The sequence below is a fragment of the Sardina pilchardus genome, chromosome 3 (genome assembly GCF_963854185.1).
Source record: "Sardina pilchardus chromosome 3, fSarPil1.1, whole genome shotgun sequence".
Lineage (NCBI taxonomy): Eukaryota > Metazoa > Chordata > Actinopteri > Clupeiformes > Clupeidae > Sardina > Sardina pilchardus.
The window spans coordinates 30,273,831-30,297,479 of NC_084996.1; the positions used below are offsets into that span (position 1 = coordinate 30,273,831).

The 23,649-nt window shown below is 41.9% G+C and overlaps 2 protein-coding genes and 1 long non-coding RNA gene across 3 annotated transcripts in view; 2 read left to right on the forward strand and 1 right to left on the reverse strand.

Annotated features, from left to right (window-relative positions):
- The window catches only part of LOC134077277 (uncharacterized), an 87,955-nt gene that overhangs the window by 51,411 nt on the left and 12,895 nt on the right, over positions 1–23,649 (reverse strand). The window contains exon 3 of the long non-coding RNA XR_009938673.1: positions 7,880–8,038. This is a non-coding gene — a long non-coding RNA (uncharacterized LOC134077277). The remainder of the gene's footprint in view (positions 1–7,879; positions 8,039–23,649) is intronic.
- Positions 830–5,391, forward strand: hoxb2a (homeobox B2a). Its single transcript, XM_062532789.1, has 2 exons — positions 830–3,176; positions 4,084–5,391. The coding sequence occupies exons 1-2, from the start codon at positions 2,759–2,761 to the stop codon at positions 4,851–4,853; spliced, it is 1,188 nt and encodes a 395-aa protein (XP_062388773.1). The 5' UTR covers positions 830–2,758; the 3' UTR covers positions 4,854–5,391.
- hoxb1a (homeobox B1a) lies at positions 21,757–23,628 on the forward strand. Its single transcript, XM_062531225.1, has 2 exons — positions 21,757–22,393; positions 23,315–23,628. Exons 1-2 carry the CDS (start codon positions 21,757–21,759, stop codon positions 23,626–23,628), a joined length of 951 nt encoding a protein of 316 aa, XP_062387209.1.

The following is a 23,649-nucleotide window of genomic DNA, read 5'->3' on the forward strand; positions in this document are numbered from 1 at the left end:
CTACATCTGTTCCTTTAAACATTAAGATAAAAAACCACACACACACACACACACACACACACACACACACACACACACACACACACAACCAACCAAGCACCCAGCCACCACACACACACACACACACACACACACACACACACACACACACACACACACACACACACACACACACACACACACACACACACACACACACACACACACACACACATTTCATGGGAGCATGTGATCTGTCTCTCTTCGTGGCAATAGCAGACCGCTGAAAGAGCCCTCGGGTCCGCGCCTGAAAAAGTCACGTGATCTCAGGGTAACACAAATCCAAACTTGGCTAAAGATACCATTCTATCGTGATGCACTTAATACTCTCCAAATCTTCTGCTAACGGTTAACTGTTATTGAGTAAGAACACACTGAAATGTTATCCAAACATTCATTATTTTGCAGTTTATTTGAAAAAACATGTGATTTGGACCTAGTATGTAGGCCTAGAATGCAATGGAATATTTTACAATTTCAAATATATCATCCTGAATGATTCAATCCACAGTAGCAGTGGTAGTAGTACACTACTACTACTAGGCTACTACTACTACTAAAAAAAAAAATAATATGATAATACCACTACTAACAATATGAATAATAATGACAACAAGAACAACAATAATAATTAATACACTTCTCAATCATAATTCAAAGCTTGGGAAATAAAAAATCCCACTAAATTCATGAGCATTTACCCTTCTTGTCTTAATCTAGGCTGATTTCTGCACTTCAAGTAAGTATAAGGTACCCAAACAAAATAGCCAAGAATAGGCATTCGAAGTCGAAAGGCAAATGCCATTTCAGCCGCTTTACACTGCAACACACGAAAACACTCCAGTACATTTTTATCAGCCGTGAATACAGTTTCTGTCTCAACCGTTGACTAATTGAACGCTTGATAGTTTTAACATGCAACCGAAGGTAAAACAATGCAAAAGCTCTCCTATAATGATAATTACCGACGCAATCAGACATGAGGGCGACGCAAATAAATCCAGGAAGGGCAGTTCCTCTTGGAAACAAAATAAGAAATTCCAAAATTGTGAAAAAAAAGTAAAGTCAGCATGATTGCTGGAGAGATAAACAGCACCGTTCCCTTGTCCTACTTTACGCGTAGTCAGCCCAAGTCAGCACTGGTGGAGGCCCTCGCAGTGATTTGACCTCCTCTGCCTCCGCTTTGGCCTGCTAGCCTCTTTGTATTTCATGTGAAAAACCATAACCACCTACGCAGATTCCCCCGGAAAATCATGTGTTCCCTGTGTCTCCCAAATGATAAAGCCGTAAAAAAAATAGAGATTTTTTCCTCTCTTTTTTTTAGCCACAACGCACACTCATTATAACAACCGGGGTTGTCTTACGCATTCAGATAATCTGTGCTTCTGTTTTGCTAATACTAAGCCACTATATAGAAAGACGTTAAGGGAAAACATTACTCGATAACTGAGCAAAGAGAGGCCGTTTTCTTTGTTGTGTTCTTGGAGGAAAAGAGAAGAATTCTTGAGGGCTTCTCCTGTCAAGCCTTTTGCTGGGGCTAAGATTGATCACCGCTGTTATTTCACGACTTCGATTCTAAAAATATCCACTCTTTCCCACAATGCCCTTTTTAACTTCCAGAGTTTTTAAGTATTACATGTAGTGCAAAATTATTTTTACTTTCTCCCTTTAACCAGCATATTGCTGAAATTCATTTTAAAGTCAACAAACCCCTGTCTTGTTACACTTATCCGAGTACTCCCAGTTGTAAACGCGACCTCTCAGTGAACTTTAGTCAGTCCAGTAAACACGACGACCATTTTTCAAGGAGTGAAAACTTCGCACTGGTTATAATACATGAGGCCCAGTCCATAAAGAACATAGCCAGTTTAAACACATTGGACTAAACACGCATTGCATTATTTCTATGACCACTAATGGCTACGTTTTATTACATCATATTTCTGAAAATCTGTAGGCTATTACGATGTGAATCACTGACCTGTAGCTCCACTTTCCGCAATCCAAGCGTACAAACACAAATTCAGGTTGACACTATGCTTAGAATGAGCTCGCTTATGGTCAAGTAACGGGTATTTGGCATTATATCCAAGGAAGACTAAGTAGCCTCAAAAGGGGGCACGACATTAAACAGATTTTGTGTGGGCAAAGTTACATATCGACAGCTTGATTGTCTGCTACTGTTGTCAAAACTTTGAAGATTAATGATCAGTGCATGGAAAGATGGTGTTTGCCATATTGTGGATGCGCTTTTAACAATCACTTAATGCGACCGAATTACATCACCGAGGTCCAGAAGCAATGCGCACATATCTTCATTCTTTGTCATAAGGGTCCATCACCCAGACACCCACACGAAACAGCTATGACAGAACACCTGGTAAGCGGCCACCTTTTTAACGAAATGGTTACCCCCTGCTAATACAAACAAATCCTGTATCCCAAGATATTTTTTGATCAGTTGGTGAAAATAATGCTTTCTTTTGCCACCAGGCCCCGCGTTCCCATTGGCTATGTTTGGTCACGTGACCAGGAATTGGCTGCAATTTCGCCCATAGTCTTCAGTTTAGTAGACCAAGGTCCCCATACGCTAGTAATATCACCAATATACACAATTATTAAAGCCCGCAAATACGCCATAGCGGGGCGCAAATAATCTCTCGTTTTTATTTCTTTTTGCTGTTTGATATCGCCGTCCGCTTTGTGACCAAGAGAAGCTATGAATTTTGAATTTGAGAGGGAGATTGGGTTCATAAACAGCCAGCCTTCCCTCGCTGAGTGCCTGACGTCTTTCCCCGCTGTCCTGGAGTCATTTCAAACTTCATCAATCAAGGACTCGACAGTAATTCCTCCTCCTTTCGAGCACACCATACCCAGCTTGAGCCCCTGCACAAGCAACCAGGCGCGACCAAGGAGCCAAAAGCGCACCTCCAATGGCCTCCAGCTCCGGACGCCGCAGCCGCAGCAGGGCCCGGTCCCGGCGGCGAGCGGCGGTACCCTGGCCCACGAGTTCCCATGGATGAAGGAGAAGAAATCCTCGAAAAAGTGCACGAAACCCGGACCTGCTACAGCAGCTGCCTCATCCCCCTCGCCTGCATCTTCCGGGTATGCCAACGTGGGACTGGAGTCGCCGACAGGTCTGTACTGGAATGTGGAGCATTTTATGAACATTTATTCCCCTTTTTTATTTTTCATTTTTACGCATTTGGGGGTGGCTGTGTGACACGGAGGTGAAATGTGGTCCTGTTTCAGAAAACTCTGGCATCTGCACAGCATGCCAAAAGCCACACATTTATTTTCAGTTTCCTGATTGTCATAAGAGTTATTTTATGTCTTAAAAATTGTGCAGTCGGTGTGTCATACACGAGTCGAACAAGATGCTGCATCAAGCTGCAGTATTGCTTTGCATGAGCTAGTCTCATCCAAAGCTAAGCCAAAACACCTTCAGTCATTCGCATGGAGACGATAAATGACCAGCTATCTGTGAATATACAAACAACTGTTTATATTAATAATCGAGCATTAATTAATGATAGATCATCGTCATCATGTTAAATCTGAAACGCATAGTGTGATTACAAGGTCCTATAATCTTTAAACACCCCTCCCCCATTCTGTTGGCGGAGGATGTGATTGTGTGCACATTCTTCCTGATAAAGTTACTTTTCTTCCGATTCCACATTGTAAATCTAGAATAACGATTTAATCGCAGCCTGTGTCAGCGTCGTCTGCATGATATATATTCATAACCATGTCTCGGGGCTTGGGGTGGCCATGTTGGATGTCAGTATATAACGTGGAGGCAGTGGAACAAAACAAAATATGGGACTTGGTGGAATCACGAGTGTACATTACAAAGCTGATATACAGACAAGCATAGCACTGCAGCCATGGCTAACCCAGTGGGCGCAAAGCAATGGGTTATGGCGCATTGGGATTTTTATTGCTTGCCCCGTCATTTGCTGGGGCTTTCAGCAGCGAGTTAACTGTGCCATTAGTCTGATGTATTATACTTATTTCTGTGTCATGTGTTGGTGTTTCCAGAGGCACAGGGCGGGCTGGACAACGGCAGTGGATCCCGGAGACTGAGGACAGCCTACACCAACACTCAGCTTTTGGAGCTGGAGAAGGAGTTCCATTTCAACAAATACCTCTGCCGGCCACGGCGGGTGGAGATCGCCGCGCTGCTGGATCTAACGGAGCGGCAGGTTAAAGTATGGTTCCAGAACCGGCGGATGAAGCACAAGCGTCAGACGACGCACCATCGAGAGGGCCAAGAGGGCGACCCTGGAGGGTACGAGCCTCTGGAAGGCACCGACGTCGCATCGCCATACTCCAGCCAGCCCCTGGAAGCGTCCGGTTCGGGTTCCGGCCCGGGTTCGGGCTCAGGCTCGGGTTCGGGCTCTGCGGCGGCATCGGAGACCGAGACATGCGGCTCAACAGCCTCCTACACAAACAGCATTGACAATAAGCAACCCACGCCCGAGGAGAATAAGCCGAGCGGACAAGAGCCTGCATCTGCCCCTGACACAGCTGTCCGCTCTCCCCCATACACAACGCCCACTGCAGATAACCCTGCAACAATAGGCGAGGGCCGTGCATCTGGCTCGGATCACTCGTTTACGGAGCCACAGGACGCCGCCTCGCTACCCGATTTAAATTTCTTTTCTGGGGATTCATGCCTGCAGATTTCGGACGCTTTGTCGCCGAGTCTGCAGAGCTCTCTAGACAGTCCAGTCGATTTCTCCGAAGAGGACTTTGACTTATTCACGAGCACTCTCTGTACAATAGACTTACAGCATTTACAGTTCTAATGGAGGACAGTACGAACAATTAGAGCACCAATAACTCAAGACCAGTCGAATCCTGAAGACTGTCGCCGTGTTAAAATGTTTTGAATGCTTCTCGACTGCAACATTCCTGCAAATTTATATAGAAAATATCCTTTCATCTTGGGTTTAATTATGAATACAATATTATTGAAGCACTGAATGGTAAAGGAGCGAACAAGTTTATTATTTGACAATATTGCTATGTTTTAATCCTATCGAAATCCCATCCGGACTTCCCCTGTCGAAATTTCAGGTATTTATCTCCTTTTAATTTTCTGTGCTCTGTTAGTGCTCACTGCATAACATTTGGGAATTTTTCCAGTTAAGCTCAATCGTTGACTTCTCAGGAACTGTGTCAGACATTAAGGATAGCTGAACTGCTTTTAGAAATTCACTCCTGGTTGGGCATCCCTATTGAAGAATTTTAGAACTAGTTTATTTATTGAGATTCTTTAATAGCAAATTTCAGATTATTTATTGTACATTATTTTCATAGTTGAAATAAAAACGACCTTTATAAGATGGAGTAAGTGTGATTCAATTGTACATTGCATGTAGAATTGTTTTCTCGCACCAATAGTATGGTATGGGAATATATATATTTTATTAGCACCTTCTGTGAAATTGTATGAAAAATATAACATTTAAATGGGGTAGCGTTTATATTTTTGCTAATATTTGTATCCATTGACGTTATCGGGTTTTAACAGACAACAATATAATGCACGTTGAAAGCAATAGCAGTACATTACAGGCCTGTTTAATGAAGGTCTATCATAAAACATGTCCTTATATTGTAATGGTATTTTTTAATGGAAATTAACCACATAATTTCATACATTGATCTGGTAGCAGATGTATATATATAAAGGGTTAGCAAGGGTTAGTTTAGTCTGGATTCAAATCTCAGTTGATAAAGAGAAATGCTTCAAGATACTGCGTGGAATAGGCTTGGACATTTTCTTTAACCCATATAAATCCACTGTATTGTTACATATTTTGAAGACAGAGAAAGGCATATGCGGGTCTTAACTGACGGAAAGGCAGCTTCTTGGCTGCATGCAGTTAGCAATTAGCCAAATGCTAATGCAGAGTTTCGTTCATCATAGTGCATATATGCAAGAGAGGTATATTGCTATGTAGAACACGCAGCAATCATAGTGCAGCAATTGTCCATAATGTAGAACCATAGGCTTATCATGTCTCCTCAGCCTTGCCAGTTTTTTTTTTTTTTAATCCCAACTGTTTCAGACTCATAACTCTTTTCTCCATGTACAAAGGGCACTCTCACAATTCGGTTCCATATGTACTGCATGCACTATAACCCAAGTGGCCGAGCGGGCTCCTGCTTGGATGTAAAATGGCGCTGCATGGGAACACAATGGGCGATATGAACAATAAAGCGGCGGCCATTATGGAAGCACTAGAGCCGGTCTGGAGCTTCTGTCAGTGTGCGCTTCGATATTCCAAACAAAATTACTACTGAAAACACTGAACAGCACAAACTTGATTTATGTTAGTTGTATTGCACATGTAATGTTAAAACTTAAGTATATCTCAGTGGGTAGCCTGAACATGGTATTGGCATAACTTAGTTATTACCATTATTTAGTGTGTGTCTATAGTTCATTATTCAGTCAATAATAATATTAATATTAATAATAATATTTAGAATAATAATAATAATAGTAATAAGAATAACAACAACAACAATAACACTATTATAAAAATTGCAACTGCAGCAAATCTTAGGATGTAGGACCCATATACTTTATATATTTACAGTATATTGCATATTGCAGTTTGTCCAGGTTTGAATTTTTTTGTTATACATGCCCGCAGGAAAACACTTCCTTATGTGTCTACAAATGCATAGGTGATGTTGGTGTGAGCACAAATACATAAGGGTGTGTGTGTGTGTGTGTGTGTGTGTGTGTGTGTGTGTGTGTGTGTATGAAAGAGATGTCTCATCTATACAAGCCTCTAGGCTTCTAGCTCCTCAAGGCCACTAGCCCTGTTGCCCAGTCAGAGTCTCAGTGGTGATTCTTGTGAATCAATTCAGCATTCAAAATGATCATAAGAGTCTATGGGATTAATTTCAATCTACTCTGCTGTCTAGGCAAACACAATTCCAACAGATGACCAACCACACTGAGAAAGCAAGCAACATCGGCTATGTAGATGGGCGATAGATTATACACACGGAAAAGAGGTTAACCTGGCGGAGAAATTAGTAATGCTAGGCTACAGGCTGGATAGAATACATTTCAGCATTACAAAAGAGTGTTTCTGCATTTGAAATAGTTACGGGGAGAGCATAGACAGACATAGACAGATGTTGAAAGTAGCACCACGTTGGTGTCAATGTTAACATCATGGATTGCCAAAGACCCACCCAGACATCTTCTCAACTGTACACTAGTATTATTATTAGTAGGCCTATAGTGCACCATATTGTTTCCATGGACACCACAAATTGTAGTGTACAAACAATGTACACTACAGTTTATTGAGTGTATCAGCATTTATTGCAAGGTGAACGAACTGAAGAACACAACCAGAAATTCCTTCATGAATATGTTAGCCTCTAAACTTCAGTTTAGGGTAAGGATTATCTTGTGTCTGAGAATGTGTAGAACAGTGTAGCACAAAGGTTACATACAGTTATACTTTTGATTGCTGGCTACTTTCTGTAGGCTAGGCCTATACATTTGTGTAGGCCTACGTTAAAGGAAATAATAAAAAAACAACCCTGGAGCATAATGGAATATATAAAGTATGCATTCATAAAAAAATTGCCTCATAAAAGCATTTTGGTCATTCTAACAAAGGTGAGCAGTTTCATTGTGATGTTAGCATTTCCATTTTGCTAAGCTAGTGCTACCGATGTGGAATGAAGCATCTGAAACCTGCTATTATCAGTTATTTTAATGTCGGATTTAATAGACTTTTGCTTTAGTGAGTGAGTTTGTGAGTCAGTCAGTCAGTCAGTCTGTGAATGGACCTACCGAACATACTGTAGCTTCTGTGTTTTGCGTCTCGTGTCACAGGTTGGCATGGCTCCACTTTGTCCCTGGGCTAACAGTCAGACTCCCTGTTACTGCCAACGGCTCAGTCCGTTCACTCTCGGTCTCATTTGCCCCCATCACATCCACTTCCAGCAGCACCTGAGAAGGAGAGGACACTCACCTATCAGCCTTGGCATGTAAGACCTTGGACAGGCAAACAATAAGCATACAACATGCCCCAAGGGAGGTTAAAAGAGAGAGAGAGAGAGAGAGTGAGAGAGAGAACGAGAGAGAGAGAGTGAGGGGCAGAGAGAGAAGAAGAGGAAGGGATATTGGATAAACAGTTTGTGGCCACTTTGATGTGCTTCCCTGGCTCCATAATTTGAGGTGTGGTGCCACGTCGACTTTTATCTATCTCGCTCAGCTTTCCTTGGAGAGTTGCCAATACCCACAGGGCGTTTATCAGCTTGGCCCCCCTCTCAATCTCCATCGTTCGCCCGCCCGCTCCACAATCAGGAACTTGTTTATTTATTTTCCAAAGCACCGTTTTTGGCACCACTGTCCGTCTACAAGGTACTGGCTGACTTACGAGACGGTAGTGAGAGTGGAGAGAAGGCGAGTCTTTTCCCCAGCCCTTCAAAGTGATACAAGTGCGTACAGGAGTAGGCTGTCATAACTCCATTATAAATGATAGTCAAATAGGCAGAGTGCCCTCCAAGTTTTGATAAAAGTCCATTATTAAGAACTCTGTCAGCGGTGACAAGGCACATTATCACTTGACTGGTCGCACAGAGATAGTATTATTGAAATATCAGTCAGCGTGTTTGGGTATAAGACTCTGGGCCAGGAATTTCAGTAAAGGTTAGTGGACATTCGTTTGGTACATAGTGCAGGTCAATACATTTGAGATACTTAAGCAGTTCATGAATTTCTGTATTACATATATACAGTAACTAGTAACTGTTAGGCTAATTTTCAAAAGCGTACATTAATTCAGCTATAAAGTCATTATCACAACACAACAACTGTGCATAATGGTTCTGTGTTTGTGCGTGCGCGCGCGCGCGTGTGTGTGTGGTTTTTTTTGACGACTCATGTGTGTGTGTGTTTTTATGTCTGCGTCTATGCCTTGCTATTTTTGCTTACAATTGAGAAACCTTAATAAAAGGGAAAATATCAGTCTAACAACATTTTTCATGAATGTTAACTCATGTGTAAATCAGTGAAGATTAAAATTATTACTCTAAATGCACTATGGCAACATTTGCAGCAATTTCTGTCAAAACACATGACATTTGATGACATCATGAAAGGAAAGAAAGTACTATTCAAAAAGCAATTGTCAATTTAAATGTGTAATTAATATTAATACTAAATACTTTTTGAACGTCCTCTATCTCAAAAATCTCCATATATACAGTACTATTGCACAGTACTTTCTTGGTTTCGAATGCTGGCCATAAATGTTGTCATTGAAATGGCTGTAAATGTTGTCGCAGTGCATTTAGAGTGATACTTTTATAAATATGTATATCTTCACTGATTTATCTACACATTAACTAACATTAATTAAACATTTAGCTAACCTGACATTTGCCCTTTAAGAACGTGCTCTAACAAAGACTGCTAATAATGTTACACATTCCATAACACAGGCACTGATTGTGAAAGGCCAAAAAAAAGTTCTCAGCTATGGACTTCATTGGACAAAAAGGAGCTACATTGATTGACACACCAAATGGCTGTCAGGACAAGTTCCAGTGTGTTTCTCTCTAGGCAGAAATATGTCGCAATATTACAGAGCCATAGACCCTCTAGGTCTTTGTATATACCTGCATGCTTGGCTGTCTTGTTGAGTCAGTAGCGAAAACAACGATGGCTTCAAACAGATAAGATAAATTTCAGTGACTGATCAATGCTTTGCCTCATCCAATATGGCCGCCAGGAGAAGGAGATAACTGCTGTCAACACTATGGGCAAGGATCAATTTAGTAACAGTTCACCACTAAATGCTGAAATGCTGGTGGAGTGGGCTTGCAGCATTCCAAGTGCATTTGTACTCCAGCCAAGAAATATGTTGACACACCCACACGTTCATCATACATGCATGTTCACACACAATAACACACATGTGCACACATACACCTGTCCACAAACACCAGACTCTTGTGAGCACGTTACATGTTGCTCTTGCGTCTTTTGTGACTGTAGTGTTGCTGATGTTCTCAGTCAACATGTCATTCATAACCCCCCTCCTCCTCCTCCTGTGGTTAGGGCTGGTGACAAGCCAGGTTCAGCCTACACCTCCTTCACACGGGAAGAGCTGTGCAGAGCACGGAACTGAACACACACATACGCACACTCACACACACACACACACACAGACACACACACACACACACGTAAAGTGAAAACAGTTGACAAAACCCAAAGGGTCTCATCAGGTGTTGAGAAGTTTGCGTGATGTGGCCGACGACTTCTGAGAGACGGGGACCTTCTGAGAGATGCTGGGGCAAGCGGCGGTCAAGACGCCCACACAGGCTTCTGAGACGACCAATCTAAACACGATTAATCATGAACCCTCCCAGCACATGTGTGGGGGTGTCATCAGGCACAGAGGAGGACCTCACTCGGCCGTTTTTTGGTTGTTGTTGTTGTGTGAAAGCTGATGAAACGAGTGGGAATACTACAATACCAATAAGATCTGAGGGACACTGCGCTGGAAAGGTTTCACAGCGAGTGTTTGTGCAATCTTTTGTCAATCATCTACGAGTAAGAGTTGCAACACAGAGTTTATGCTTTAGTTCAAAGTTAACTTGGCTCAAAAAATGCTATTTCTTTGAAAAAAAAAAATAAAGGGTGTAAAAGAAAACACTCTCTGGTACTCACACACACACAGTCCCTTTGCTGTGCATGATTCAATGGGTCAGTGTGTATATGTAGCCTAGCCAGCTGGCTAGCCAGAGAGGGCTTGTGTGTACAAAGCTCAAGTATGAAGTCATCTGATACACACGGTCATCAAGTGACTGGCATTGTGCCATGTTTATACCGTGTTTAGGTAGGTTCCATGACGGGGGGAGTGTTAAGTGAAGTGTTCCCACAAACGTTTACGTCTGTAATTGTTTATGTGAGGATTACAAAAGGCTGAGGTAAGAACTTGTCATCAAAGGGCACCAACAGACAATAAGGACCAGCCCCATGTTGACACAAACACACAAGGTTCTTGAGCAAGATCTTCTATTTTTCTTTTCAGTCTGATCCATTGCGGTAGATATTACTTTATGTCTTATTTATCTTCTTTTTTTCGTTCTTCATTTTAAGTGGGGCCATGCAGTCAGGGTGCTAATCTAATAGTCTGTCTGCTAGAGTGTGGGAGTTGGAGGATCACTTCTCACCGAGCCTATCACATTCCACAGTTTTCCGGAAAGCCAGGGCAGGCATCCAGGAATCCAGTAATGTACTGTATGTCATGTGATGTGGCTTAAAAGCTTGGACGACATTGCCGAATAACATTTAAGCATTAGGATACTTTTGCCATGATTTTTTTTTGTTTATCAAAGGTCTGAACTGTGAAATGATTTTGTTTGAATATCTTCTAAATATCATAACAATGTGGGAAACAATTCTAAATATTCTTGTTTACACAAATGCTTGTTTACACAAATACACAAACAGATTAAACACACACAGAGACAGACGTGTACACAGACACACCCATGCTGCCTTTGAATAAACACAAATGTAAACAAACCTTACTTATACTCTCACACTAGAGTTTACTTGAGTAGATACTTATATTTTCCAACGGTAAAGATTATACTCTCCAACAACAATCTTCAATAGAAATCTATGACCATGAACCAATCAATTCACCGAGCTACGCTGTGTGTAGCAATTGTGGTGTAATACCCCTTAACACCAAAGGTTGTGCTGCTGAGAGTTCACTCAGCCTCAGTGAAAAGCTTTACTGGATGGTTCACATAAACTGATAAAAAGAATGGCATCATCAAGTCCATTGAAATGCTGTTATGTCAGATGTGTTCTCAGAATCAAAATTCTCTGCTGAATTTGAGTAGAAGCAGGAACGTTGAGGTTTCCATCTGCTAGCCATAGTAGAGCAAAGGCCTACACCCATCTCAAGAGCACACACATTATTCATAGTTTAAACATTCAGCAGCTGCTTTTGTCTGAGGGAACTAACAATATTGGACAGTTATACAAATGTCCACCCTGGGTATCAACACCATGGAATCATTACCACCTGGTTCGATTGAGTTCACTGTAAAAAAGACAAAAAAGTCATCACACTAAAGCTTCAATAAACCTTTTCTTTTTATGGTGAATAAAAATAAAAGGTTTATTGGAGCTTTAGTGTCAGACTTTGTCTTTTTTACAGTGAACTCAATCGAACTAGGTGGAGTCCAGCACCTACTTTTTTAGAATTCAGATGTGCGCACCCTCTTCTATTTGATTGAATTCACTGCCAATAAAGACTCAATAATGCACATGGTCCTGCCAATGCTTGGAGCTGTATACCAGATAAGTAATGGGAAAGATCTAGTTAAAATCTCTAACAGTGTTACTGAAGATTGGAACCAGGATTGGAGGGTTAGCTTCAGCCATTTAGCGCTACAGCTAGTCGCCACCATCTTTAAAAATGGCGTCTTACATGTGCCCAGTTCTGGCACCATTTACACAAACAAGCCAATCAAATGCCAGGAGAAAATTATTAGCTCAACTACCACTTTGCAGTGACAACATACATACAGTAGAGCTCTAATCGGGCCTTAAAAGTTAGACCCGACCAGGCCCGAGCCCGACAGTGTTCAGCCCGAGCCCGAGACGACATTTTGAATGACAGCTTTTGAAAAGCCTGAACCCGTTTACAGCCCGACATTATTGAAATCTGCGCACACACATATCTTTTGCCTTTAGTCAAGAATGAGTCATGTATACGTCTTTTAACATAATTTATTGATAACTAGGCTATAGGCCACTAAGCTTTAAAGAAATTAAAAGAATAAATCTCTCCACTACCACCGTCCAGACCACTATTTTACCACGCAAGCCAGAGCGGAAGCCCGAGCCCGGCCCGAGACCGGCCTGAGACCGTGTGAAGTGACAAAAATGAAGACCGAACCTGTCGGGTCCCGTCGGGTTCGGGCGAAGATCTTAAGCTCTAACATACAGTTGTCTCCATACAGTAACATGGCATCTAAATGCCCAACTCTACATGGTGCCACTGCCAGTAAAGGAGTCCCATGAAACTGCATTTTAAAAAGATGGCCGCAGAGAATTTCAAAACTTATTTAGCTGAAATAGCTACCCTAGCTTGGACCATTGAAATGAATGGATGTGGTAGATTACCCCCCCCCCCCCCCCTCTTTTCTGTTTATATAATACCTACTTGATCTAAACCACTATCCTTGATCTTTAAGCAGAGAACACCAACTCCTGCCCCCCAATTGATGTTTTAGACTTCTCTCCTTTCAACACAACCCACTTTCGAATACCATCATACATTAGTCAATTTTGCTTAATTAACTGAATAAGACCAGGAGTCTAAGCTATACTAATTTTAAACCAGCGTTAAGGTTACACTTTTTGCAATATGCTGTAGCCAACATCTATGTTGATGTTATTTTGCAATGTATGTGAAAGTTTGGGTTGTTGGATTGTATCAAATATAGGTTACTTTTCCTCACTACTGTAACTTTTTGAACAGGCTGCCAATGGATGCAAAACCAGTTAAATAAATCATTACACATTTTATGTTGGACAATATACAGTGAGGAGAAAATGTATTTGATACCATGCTAAAGTTGCCTAAAAAGAGGAATATAAAATCATCATTTGACAATTGATCTTAATGTCTTCATTCAAAAAATGAGTAAAAATAAAACCGCTAAGGACACCAATTTTCTTTGCGATTGAAGAACGTATCGTAAATAAATAAATGTTCTTCCTAAATGCTAGGGGGAAGGAAGTATTTGACCCCCTATGTAACCCTATGGGAATTTAGCACATAGGGTTAACATAGGGGCTGGCAGATTTTTATTTTTAAAGGCCAGCTATTTCATGGATCCAGGATATTATGCATCCTGATAAAGTTCCCTTGGCCGTTGGAATTAAAATAGCCCCACATCATCACATACCCTTCACCATATCCAGAGATTGGCATGGGTCTTTTTCCAGTAGGCCTATTAGCCTGTTTGATGCTCATTGAGCTCAATGCAAATCAAATAGGCTAATAGGCCTTTTGGAAAAAGGACCATGCCAATCTCTAGCTATGGTGAAGGGTATGTGATGATGTGGGGCTATTTTAATTCCAAAGGCCAAGGGAACTTTAACAGGATGCATAATATCCTGGATCCATGAAATAGCTGGCCTTTAAAAAATAAAAATCTGCCTGACCCTATGTTAACCCTATGTGCTAAATTCCCATAGGGTTACATAGGGGGTCAAATACTTCCTTCCCTTAGCATTTAAGGAAAACATTTATTTATTTAAGATACATTCTTCAATCACAAAGAAAATTGGTGTCCTTGGCGGTTTTATTTTTAGTCATTTTTTGAATTAAGGCATTAAGATCAACTGTCAAATGATGATTTTATATTCCTGTTTTAGCATGGTATCAAATACATATGCTCCTCACTGTAATGGTGCCAAGTCCATTTTTGCGTATGGAAATGTGTGTGCCAAACGCTCTGGTAAGCCACCAGGCATCACAGCCTCAACACTATGACCACTGCTGTTACATTTGCATCCAGTTTTCATGGCTGACATCAGGACGCCGGTCACAGGGAACGGCGGTTTGGGCTGGCAAGCCACTTCATGCGATGACACTGATAACAAATCAAACATCCTCAAAACATCACATAGAAAAGGCACAGTTGTTTTGCTCATAGTTGTAGTCATAGGTTTAAAGTCTTTTATACAGAAAGTGCTCTAAGCGATGTTGGGTAACCAGGCTGTTTTTGCTGCCATTTCTGGAGTCTTGACTGTCTACAGAAACTAAGTTTTTTTACAGTGTATTCAGGGGACAGGCAGCTAGTGGATTGTGAGGAGATGTTTATGTGACAAAAAAAAGTTTTATCTTAGAAACCTTTAACCTCTCATAGAGCATCTTTAATTACATTCAATGTAAATCATGGGAGTTGATTGTTGTTGTGATGCTTTATCATACTGAATTGGTGCACACAAACATGGGACGGACGGTTCCCATCAATCTACGTAAAGAAGTCATTCAGATGGGTGTCCAATTGTCTGAACATACAGACTTATAAGTTTGTCTTAGAACTTAACTTGGTTCAGGTCTTTGTTTGCAGTGTGTTAAAGTGAAGGTGTGACTCCAGCAATGGCTGCCGTGGATGTGCTCTGCGTGATGTTGCTGCTGGCGCTGTGGGTTTGCAGAGAGCATTTGGTAGATGCTGGCGTGAGGCGTGCGGAGTGGTGTGGGGGTCGCGGAGGAAGGGTAGTGTGAAATATGCAGCTGTTGAGAGGGGTGTTGCAGAGAGGTATAGGAGGTGTGGTCACATCGTCTCTAGATGTCTTCAACAGTGCAGCTATCTGAGCACAGGATAGTTGCTGTGCTGAACTGACCGTAGGAAACAGTCGAAAGGATTGTGAGTTGTGCTCCCATGAGAGTTGGCTTTCCTCTGTCCAGTTTGGTGTGGGGGTGTAAAGGTTTCAGTCTTGGCATAAGCATGTGTGGAGAGAGAAGAGAGAAAAGACAAACATGGCAGGCTACCACCTCTGAAGTTCATATAGGGTTGAGCTCTGCTTAAATCTACACATTTCAAAGGTTATGTAAAATATTGTTTTCTCATCTAACACCAAATTAAACATTGGTTAAAGTATTTGCTTGGAAAAAAACCCTTTATGTTGGAAAGCCATTAAAACGTGTAAAGACTTTGAACACAGTACAGCATTATGAGGATGGACTGTGGAACTGTATTTCTGCATTCTGAGAAGGAATAAAACCTCTTATTGCAATGACATGAAAAGTATATGGTGCTTATCGATCATGAAGAGTTTTCACAAATTCACTCTCGATCTTCGTCATACAAAAGCATATGAATGACAATCCAATCATACGACATGTTCCTACAATTGGGTCCCTTTTGGGTACAAAATTACTCATCCAAGGACAGGATTATCACAAAGTGACACCGCTAAACTGTTACAAAGCAACAATATGTAGTTATTTTTTTTAAATCTTGAAACAATGTCTCCAAGCTTATTTTCATGATACACTGACTTATAACATGGAGATTGGCCTCTCCAATAATGTGAAATGTGTGTCTGGAAAACCCGGTATTGCGCTATAGAACTTTCCACTTTTATTCCATCATACCCAGTGTGCTGAAAACCACCGAAAGGAGTCATGTTCCTGTCCTGTAAAACAAACTTCAACGGAGATTATCTAAATCATACAAGTTTGGTGTTCGAATGTAGCCGCTATTCCGTTGCACTTCACTTCAGAGGCTACACAATTTCTGACCCCGCTGTTCCAATCCAGCTGTTCTCGTCATGCCCATTTTTGTTTGTCTTTCACCGTCTCATACGGTCACACAGTATATGCATGCGTGCATGCATGCAGATTTGCGGGTGTGTGCGCTCGCTTGTATGTGTGAGTCAGTCAGTCTGTGTGTGTGTGAGTGAGTGAGTGAGAGAGAGGGAGGGGGGTGTTTATCTGAAAATGTGAGCACGAAATGGGATGGTCTTGTATGAATTTCATCGCCAAATCCACTAAATGTAAACTCAATGTCAGTGTGCCCTTAGCAACAGTGTGAACGTATATATTTTAAATCCACGGGGCTTCCTCTGTGGCGGTGGAGGGTGCAGACACCCGGCTTACTTGCGCCACATCTGGCTGCAGTTAAGACGTTATCCACTGTTTACTGCAAGAGAGTGGCAGAGCAAAGCTGTACCCTGAGCAGCATACATTAACCATGGTGATGATGGGATGCTGTGAATGAAGTTAAGACCGAAGCACATTTCTCCTAAACAAAGGTATTAACACTATGAAAACAAAACATTGCGCAAGTTTGTTTCCAGTCTTACTGGTCTGGTGTAAGGTTTTGGATTTATCCCTGTGGTTCTGTGGCGCATTGACCTCTGGACTAAACAAGAGCTTCGATTTATAATGATATATGCTATCCACCATTTAACAGCTGAAGCAGAATAAAACGTCTCAAGAAACCAACTGGGATGCCCATGTAGGGGGGCGCTGTGGCGCAACTGGTTACAGTGGCCATACCATATTCGGGTCGACATGCCCACGGACACCTGGGTTCGAGTCCGGCCTGGGTCTGTCCTGTCAGATGAACGCCATAATAGCCCCCCCCCCCCCCCCCCAACAAAAAAAGGAACCCATCTAAACTGGGCTAGTGACAGTGCTAGTGCGTACCCCTTATGGACCTGACAACGTCTCCACCCATGATCTAATGAGGACCTCTTCTGAGACCAAATCCTGGTGCAGGTGTCCCACAGCCTTCCCAACGCTACGCCATTAGTAAGATACACCTTAAAACGAGTCCATAGGCATCCATGCCAAGGTAACCTGATGAAGACCTAGCAAAACATGTTGTTCACTCCAAATAATATACCTAACATTTACGTGGCCTTTCCCAGGGTCTCATTAACTATAGGATGGTGGGAGCATAGTGGCTGAGGAGCTGGGCTAGCATGCAGTAGCCTGAAAAGTTGTGGGTTCAATTCCCCGCAACCCACCATTGCACCCTTGAGCATTAAACATTAATACATTTAAAAATATATATATAATACCTTATCTAAGCAAGATTTAGAAAGTTGTTCTAGTGTCTGAATATATTCTCCAAGGGTGATAAAAGCTGCAGAAAGATGTGCAATGCATACTGTATAAGTAAGCATTGCACAATTATAATGAAATACATTTGCCATTACAGTAAATAGCCATTGATTTGAATCCCATATGGAATACAAAACCATTCTAATTTATACTTTTGTTTGAACTTTCAAGCTATTAATAGATTATGCTCCTTTTCATTGAACACCTGCTCTCCAATATCAGTCATGCTCATCTTGCCCATCTTGCCCATATTCAAACTATATACATGTCAAAATAGCTGCACCCGGTCTTCACAGTATTATGCTCATATTATCAAGGTCATGGCTTCATATGAAACACATACAGAGATAATGATATATCTGTAAGACACTTTGGTTAGAGGTGTATGCTTGTTCATAAGTTTGAATCACAGAGTATGCAGTGAGGTAAGACACTGTAACTGTACTGAACCTTAATTTTGCCTTACATGCCTTATATTCAATGTCTAACATGCATTGCGTTAAAATTGTATGAATTGAAACATTGAATGTTTTAACATGTACTGTGTTAGTAGGCTATTGTATGGATTTGTTTGTTGTATTCTCTAAATTTATGTTGAGATACCAAATACAAATTCAGGAAATACTGAGGAAAAAATGAAACAATCAGGCAGGTATCTATTTTCTGTCACCGTTTACCATTTGGATTGAATCCATAATAGCCTAGAATAGCTCACCAGATGAACGGGTAAAAAATATGAATAACTAATGCACTAATGACGCAGACCAAAACATTATACGCATGCTGTGCTATGCATTGTTGTGGTTTAGTTGTTCTCAGCCAATGTGTATTCTGAGACGTTTTTTCACCCCCGTTCCACTTATCCTAGCACCAGTGAACCAACAGATCGGAGAGACTGTGTGAGGACAAATTCAGCGAGACAATTTCTAGTCATGATATGTCTGTTGTTCCTCCACTTCACCACTAGGTGGGTGGGGTGGAATTTACAAACTGGTTTAGGTTGGTTTGGTCGATCTGGGAAAGCCAAAAAAACACTTAAAATATCAAGAGAAAACATTATAGTGGTTGATTAGTTTATTTCGGAGAGTTTTAGTTGTGAGCAGCCATTCCTAGGCTAGGTTACAAAATAACAGTGACATGATAGCACACAACTGTTTGGCCTTGTGACAATTCCTAATTCGATTGAAAGCATTTCGTGAATTCAGATAAGATTATAGATCAAATAAGATTATTGCATCCATCTCTCGCTTTTCTCATTTCAATTAAAATGTTTGGAACTTGGAAAAATGATCAACAGAGAGCAAGGGTGTGTGATAAGCCATTTATATAGGTAGGCTAATATATGAAAGAACCTGGTTATTCGTTTGCGTATGCGTCAAAAAACATTTACATTCAGAAATATCTCAAATATCAGGAATAATCTTTTTTGCCTGCATGGCAGGTAAAAACACATAGTCACCACAAAACAACAAATCTCTTTGCATAAAGATTCACCTTTTTGAATCGTTGAATAAGAATTCATGAAATATGATCTCATCATACAACTTTAATATAACTATTTTTGTAACTGCTTTGACTAGGTCAACAACTTTTGCATTATAGCCCACTACAGTTGCCACCACCAAAATAAACGGGCCAGAAAATGAACAAAGTAGAAAAACGTTGACTACTTTCGTCTACACTCTCTTTCGATTCTCTCCGGAAAATTGCAAGGAGTTGTGCATAACGAAATTTCTGGACGTTACCCCTAGGTGGCTTGTAGAGCGAGTAGTAGCTAGCTCTTTTGGTCCTTTCTCGGAGAGTGTGGATTTTGGTGGATTAAACACGGGAAACGTCCGAGGAAAACTGATATCTTCAGCATTTAAAAGATGTATTCTTAATTTCTGTGATCCATCTGATTCATCCGGTCTATTATATTATAGCCGAAGCAATTAACTAAAACCATGTGATTTAATAGTAGGCTATCCATAAAATCTGCATAAAGAGAGCCTCACAAGCAAAACATATATAAGCCTGAATGTATACATAATGTATTGTAGCATATACATTCTATCAAATGTACAAACATTTTCCTTAAGATCCAGAAAGGTCCAGGTCTACTTCGAACATCAGATTGCCCCATGGCTATGCATTAGACTTCAGTATTTCTGCGCTCAAGATTCACAGAACTCCAGGGCAGAAATCTTGAACAGAGTAGGCCTACGGCATAATAACATTTGCCCATCATTAATTAGGCGGTAGCCTAATTATATTGTATCAGATATGTACATTAGCCTAAAATGTAGCCTACGTATCGGTAACACCTATCCCCAAAATAAAGATATTCGTTGAGAACATTATATCTCTATACAAGTGCTGCCTGCATGCCGGATTAATGTTCCTTAGATTGTGGCGAAACACTATGCTATAATGGGAACGAACGAAGATATCCCATGACACTCGGAGGAGGGGCTTGGATGTGAAGGGTCAAAGTGCTCTCCTCTCTGTTTATGTTAAATGGCCTGTACACGAAAAATACCTTTCTCTGTAAAATAATAGTAAAGCAAGCTCGAGGTAGCTAACACGATCAGCTATATGGTGATATTCTGAATTCAGGAAAAAATAAACTCGACAAAATTATTTAACCCATATTTAATTAAGCGTGCCATTATACTAGGCCGGAGACAAAGCAGGATACTGAAGCTATTGAGTTGCCTAAATTTCATTGGGAGGAAGACTTGCATTTTCGAGGGCGCTTGACAAGGAAAACATAGTCACCAAGGGAAAATAACAAACTCCTTGGTTTGAACTTTTGCCCGAGAGACCATTCCTTTCCTAGTGACACTAGCCAACAGTAAACAGCCTGACAAGTAACAAATGACTGTGGGCGTCATATTGTTAACCACTCTTGTCAGCCATGTAGCATCAGGCAAATATGTAAGAGAATGTCGTGTTCTCCTCCTTTGAGCGTGGGCTTCCTCATGAAGAGGACGACTTTCTTAGCCATTGTCACTTCAATTAATAATTAGCTGAACCATTTCTTCACTACCATGTAATCCGCCAACGCATGTCAAACCACCAGTCCTCCATCATTATCAACCTTGTGGACTACCGCCGTAGACATGAGACGGAAATGTCCTTTTTATTTCATAAACTTAACCTTGTTAGGTTGAATTCTGTAGATGAAATTTAACTGGCAAGCTTTCAGTGTAAATTACGGTCCAATCGGCCAGAATCAATACAAGAACTTGGCCTCAGCGCCTCGGCCAGTTACATCACAGCGCACTATTTCATCAGAGCACAGACTATGCTACGTGACAAAAAATATGTCCTTTTCTTCACCGATGCGTTGGGATTAGCAGAAGGCTTGCTGTCTGCTTAATTTGGTTTCTGTAACAGATCTGTCTACTGATTCAATTAGATGCGCCCGATGTAGAGCAGGAACCCAGATCCGAACGGTTGCATGCTCTTTTCAAGTGTTTAACAGATTTCAGCCAGGAACACTGGTATTGTGCATAAAGTATTCATTTCGATAAAAAAAATACACACTGTGATTTGACTATTCATTCTTCAACGATACGGCCAAACAGTTGGGAAAGGTGCGATGGAATTCTCGAAGTTATAATATTCTACTATTTTAGGTTAGATAAAGTAGAGTGTAAAATAGAGAATAGAGAGTGGAAACTTCCATGCAAGATCTTTGAGACCACTGTTTCTTTATTTCTTTCTTCGCTGTTAGGGAGAGCCTTTTTTACAGGGCTTGACATATTCGTGCTGTTATCAGATTGATGGGCTAGTTTGATTGAAGTGGCTTTGTCATGCAAATGTCAGACGCGTGATGGATGGTCGCGGTGCGCTGACAAACTTCTGGACGTCCCTTCACTATTGGCGCCGTGACGGGTCACGTGACGAGCAGCTGAGGTAAAACTGTGTTATAGGGAAGCACGGTCAGAATACTTAGGAGGTAAGCATTTTTTTCCTCTCTTCCGTATGACATACTGTCGAGAGGTTGCAGGGCAGGAGGTTTTCCCCACAACGCAGGTTGACCCTCCGTCATCAATTGCGCATGGACAATTCCAGAATGAACTCTTACTTGGAGTACACAATTTGTAACCGTGGGACGAACGCTTACTCGCCCAAATCTGGATTCCACCACTTGGATCAAGGGTGTTCGGGCCCTTTCTACACGGGTAACGGCACAACAAATGACAGCTTCACTCCTGATGGACGACATTTCGTGGGGAGCAGCAGTTCAGCAGCGGCCTCCCAACATCAGCACCAGAACAGCGGCTATGCGCATCACCAATCTCAGTCTCATCCCACGTCTATAGGCCTACCTTACAGTGGCACCGCTGGCACCGGTTATGGACCGCAGTCGTGCGCCAGTCAGGACTATGGACATCATCAGTACTACATAAACCACGAGCAGGACGCAATGTACTATCAATCACAAGGCTTCAGCGCTCCTAATGTCGGACCAAACTACGGGTCGCTAGCCGGTGCTTACTGTGGAGCGCAGGGGGCCGTTCCGTCAGCCCCTTATCAACATCACAGCAGCGAGGGCCAAGAGCATCAGCGGGGTTATTTACAAGGCACATATGCAGACATATCGGTCTCTCAGGGCAGGGAAAGCGTAACAGATCAGAAACAACCAGAGAAGACTTTTGACTGGATGAAAGTCAAAAGGAACCCTCCGAAAACAGGTGAGTTTGCGTAATTGTTTGCCATTCACAGGTTGTAAGGATAAATTATCTTTCAATTGTGTGTTATGTAATCTGCACCATGACGTTCATCACACGTTTCCATCGAGAATTTCCAGAGTGGCTCCAGAGCTCTCTCTGAAACAGAGGAAATACCCTATATCTCTGAGGCACAACATATGGTACTTACTTTGACTGGCCCCGAAACAGTGTGATATCTCAACCCAGACGCGCCTCGCAGAGAGTTGGCCTGCAAACAGCCAGCTCTCCTCTCCCTCTCTCCCCCACCCCCTTGCACTAATGCATCGAGCAGACGTGCTTTCTTTCTCCATAGGAAATGCCCCAGCCCTGTTATCTTTAACTTCTACAAGGTCTCCCTGGGCTGCATTCGTTTTTTGGCCCCCATTGTATTCACAGTCTTTCCTTCCTTGTCAAGTCACTCGAAGGATTGTGCTATACGTCGGTAGCCTACGACGGAATGACTCTCTAATGCCATGTAGATACTTTGTTTTTAAATCCAAATCAAAAGTGATCTCACATCCCAAACATGCATAAAAGCCTGAGAGGGAATGCAATGGAATTGTATCACTGTGAATGCCTTGGTGTATCTTCCACAGACTCGGAGTGGTATTACAGAGGGAAGTGCTGAGTTTAGAGTGTTTGCACATGATAGCCTGTTGAACCATAGTGTTTGTGAACATCATTTTCTGATAAGAGGCATTTATGGGTGGAGTAGTTTCCATAGGCTTACAGAGAACTCATGGTGTTTTAAAGTCACATTATCACCAACATGATTTGAAGCTTTATTGCGCTTAAGACGGACCATAAAAAAGGCTTTGAAGAATGTGAAGTTATAACTCTTGTCCATGTCATGTCATGTATCCATGCCAAATCCCACTGTCTGACAGTCTGTTTTTCTCGCAGCAAAAGTGACAGATTACGGACTGGGCCCACAGAGCACCATCCGGACCAACTTCACCACGAAGCAGCTGACTGAGCTCGAGAAGGAGTTTCATTTCAGCAAGTACCTCACTAGAGCGCGGCGCGTGGAGATCGCCGCCACGCTCGAGCTGAACGAGACCCAGGTGAAGATCTGGTTTCAGAACCGACGGATGAAGCAGAAGAAGCGCGAGAAAGAAGGCCTCGCTCCTGCCACGAGCGCAACCAAGGATTTCGATGAGAACTCTGACCATTCCACCTCCACGTCCCCCGGGGCATCACCGAGCTCCGAGACTTAACAGATCAAATGAGACGGAACG

Bases quoted from the DNA above. Each gene is read 5' to 3' on its own strand.
- hoxb2a (XM_062532789.1), top strand. From the start codon at position 2,759: ATGAATTTTGAATTTGAGAGGGAGATTGGGTTCATAAACAGCCAGCCT. The intron at 3,177-4,083 runs GTCTGTACTGGA...TGGTGTTTCCAG, and splicing joins GGGACTGGAGTCGCCGACAG to AGGCACAGGGCGGGCTGGAC.
- hoxb1a (XM_062531225.1), top strand. From the start codon at position 21,757: ATGGACAATTCCAGAATGAACTCTTACTTGGAGTACACAATTTGTAAC. The intron at 22,394-23,314 runs GTGAGTTTGCGT...TTTTTCTCGCAG, and splicing joins AAGGAACCCTCCGAAAACAG to CAAAAGTGACAGATTACGGA.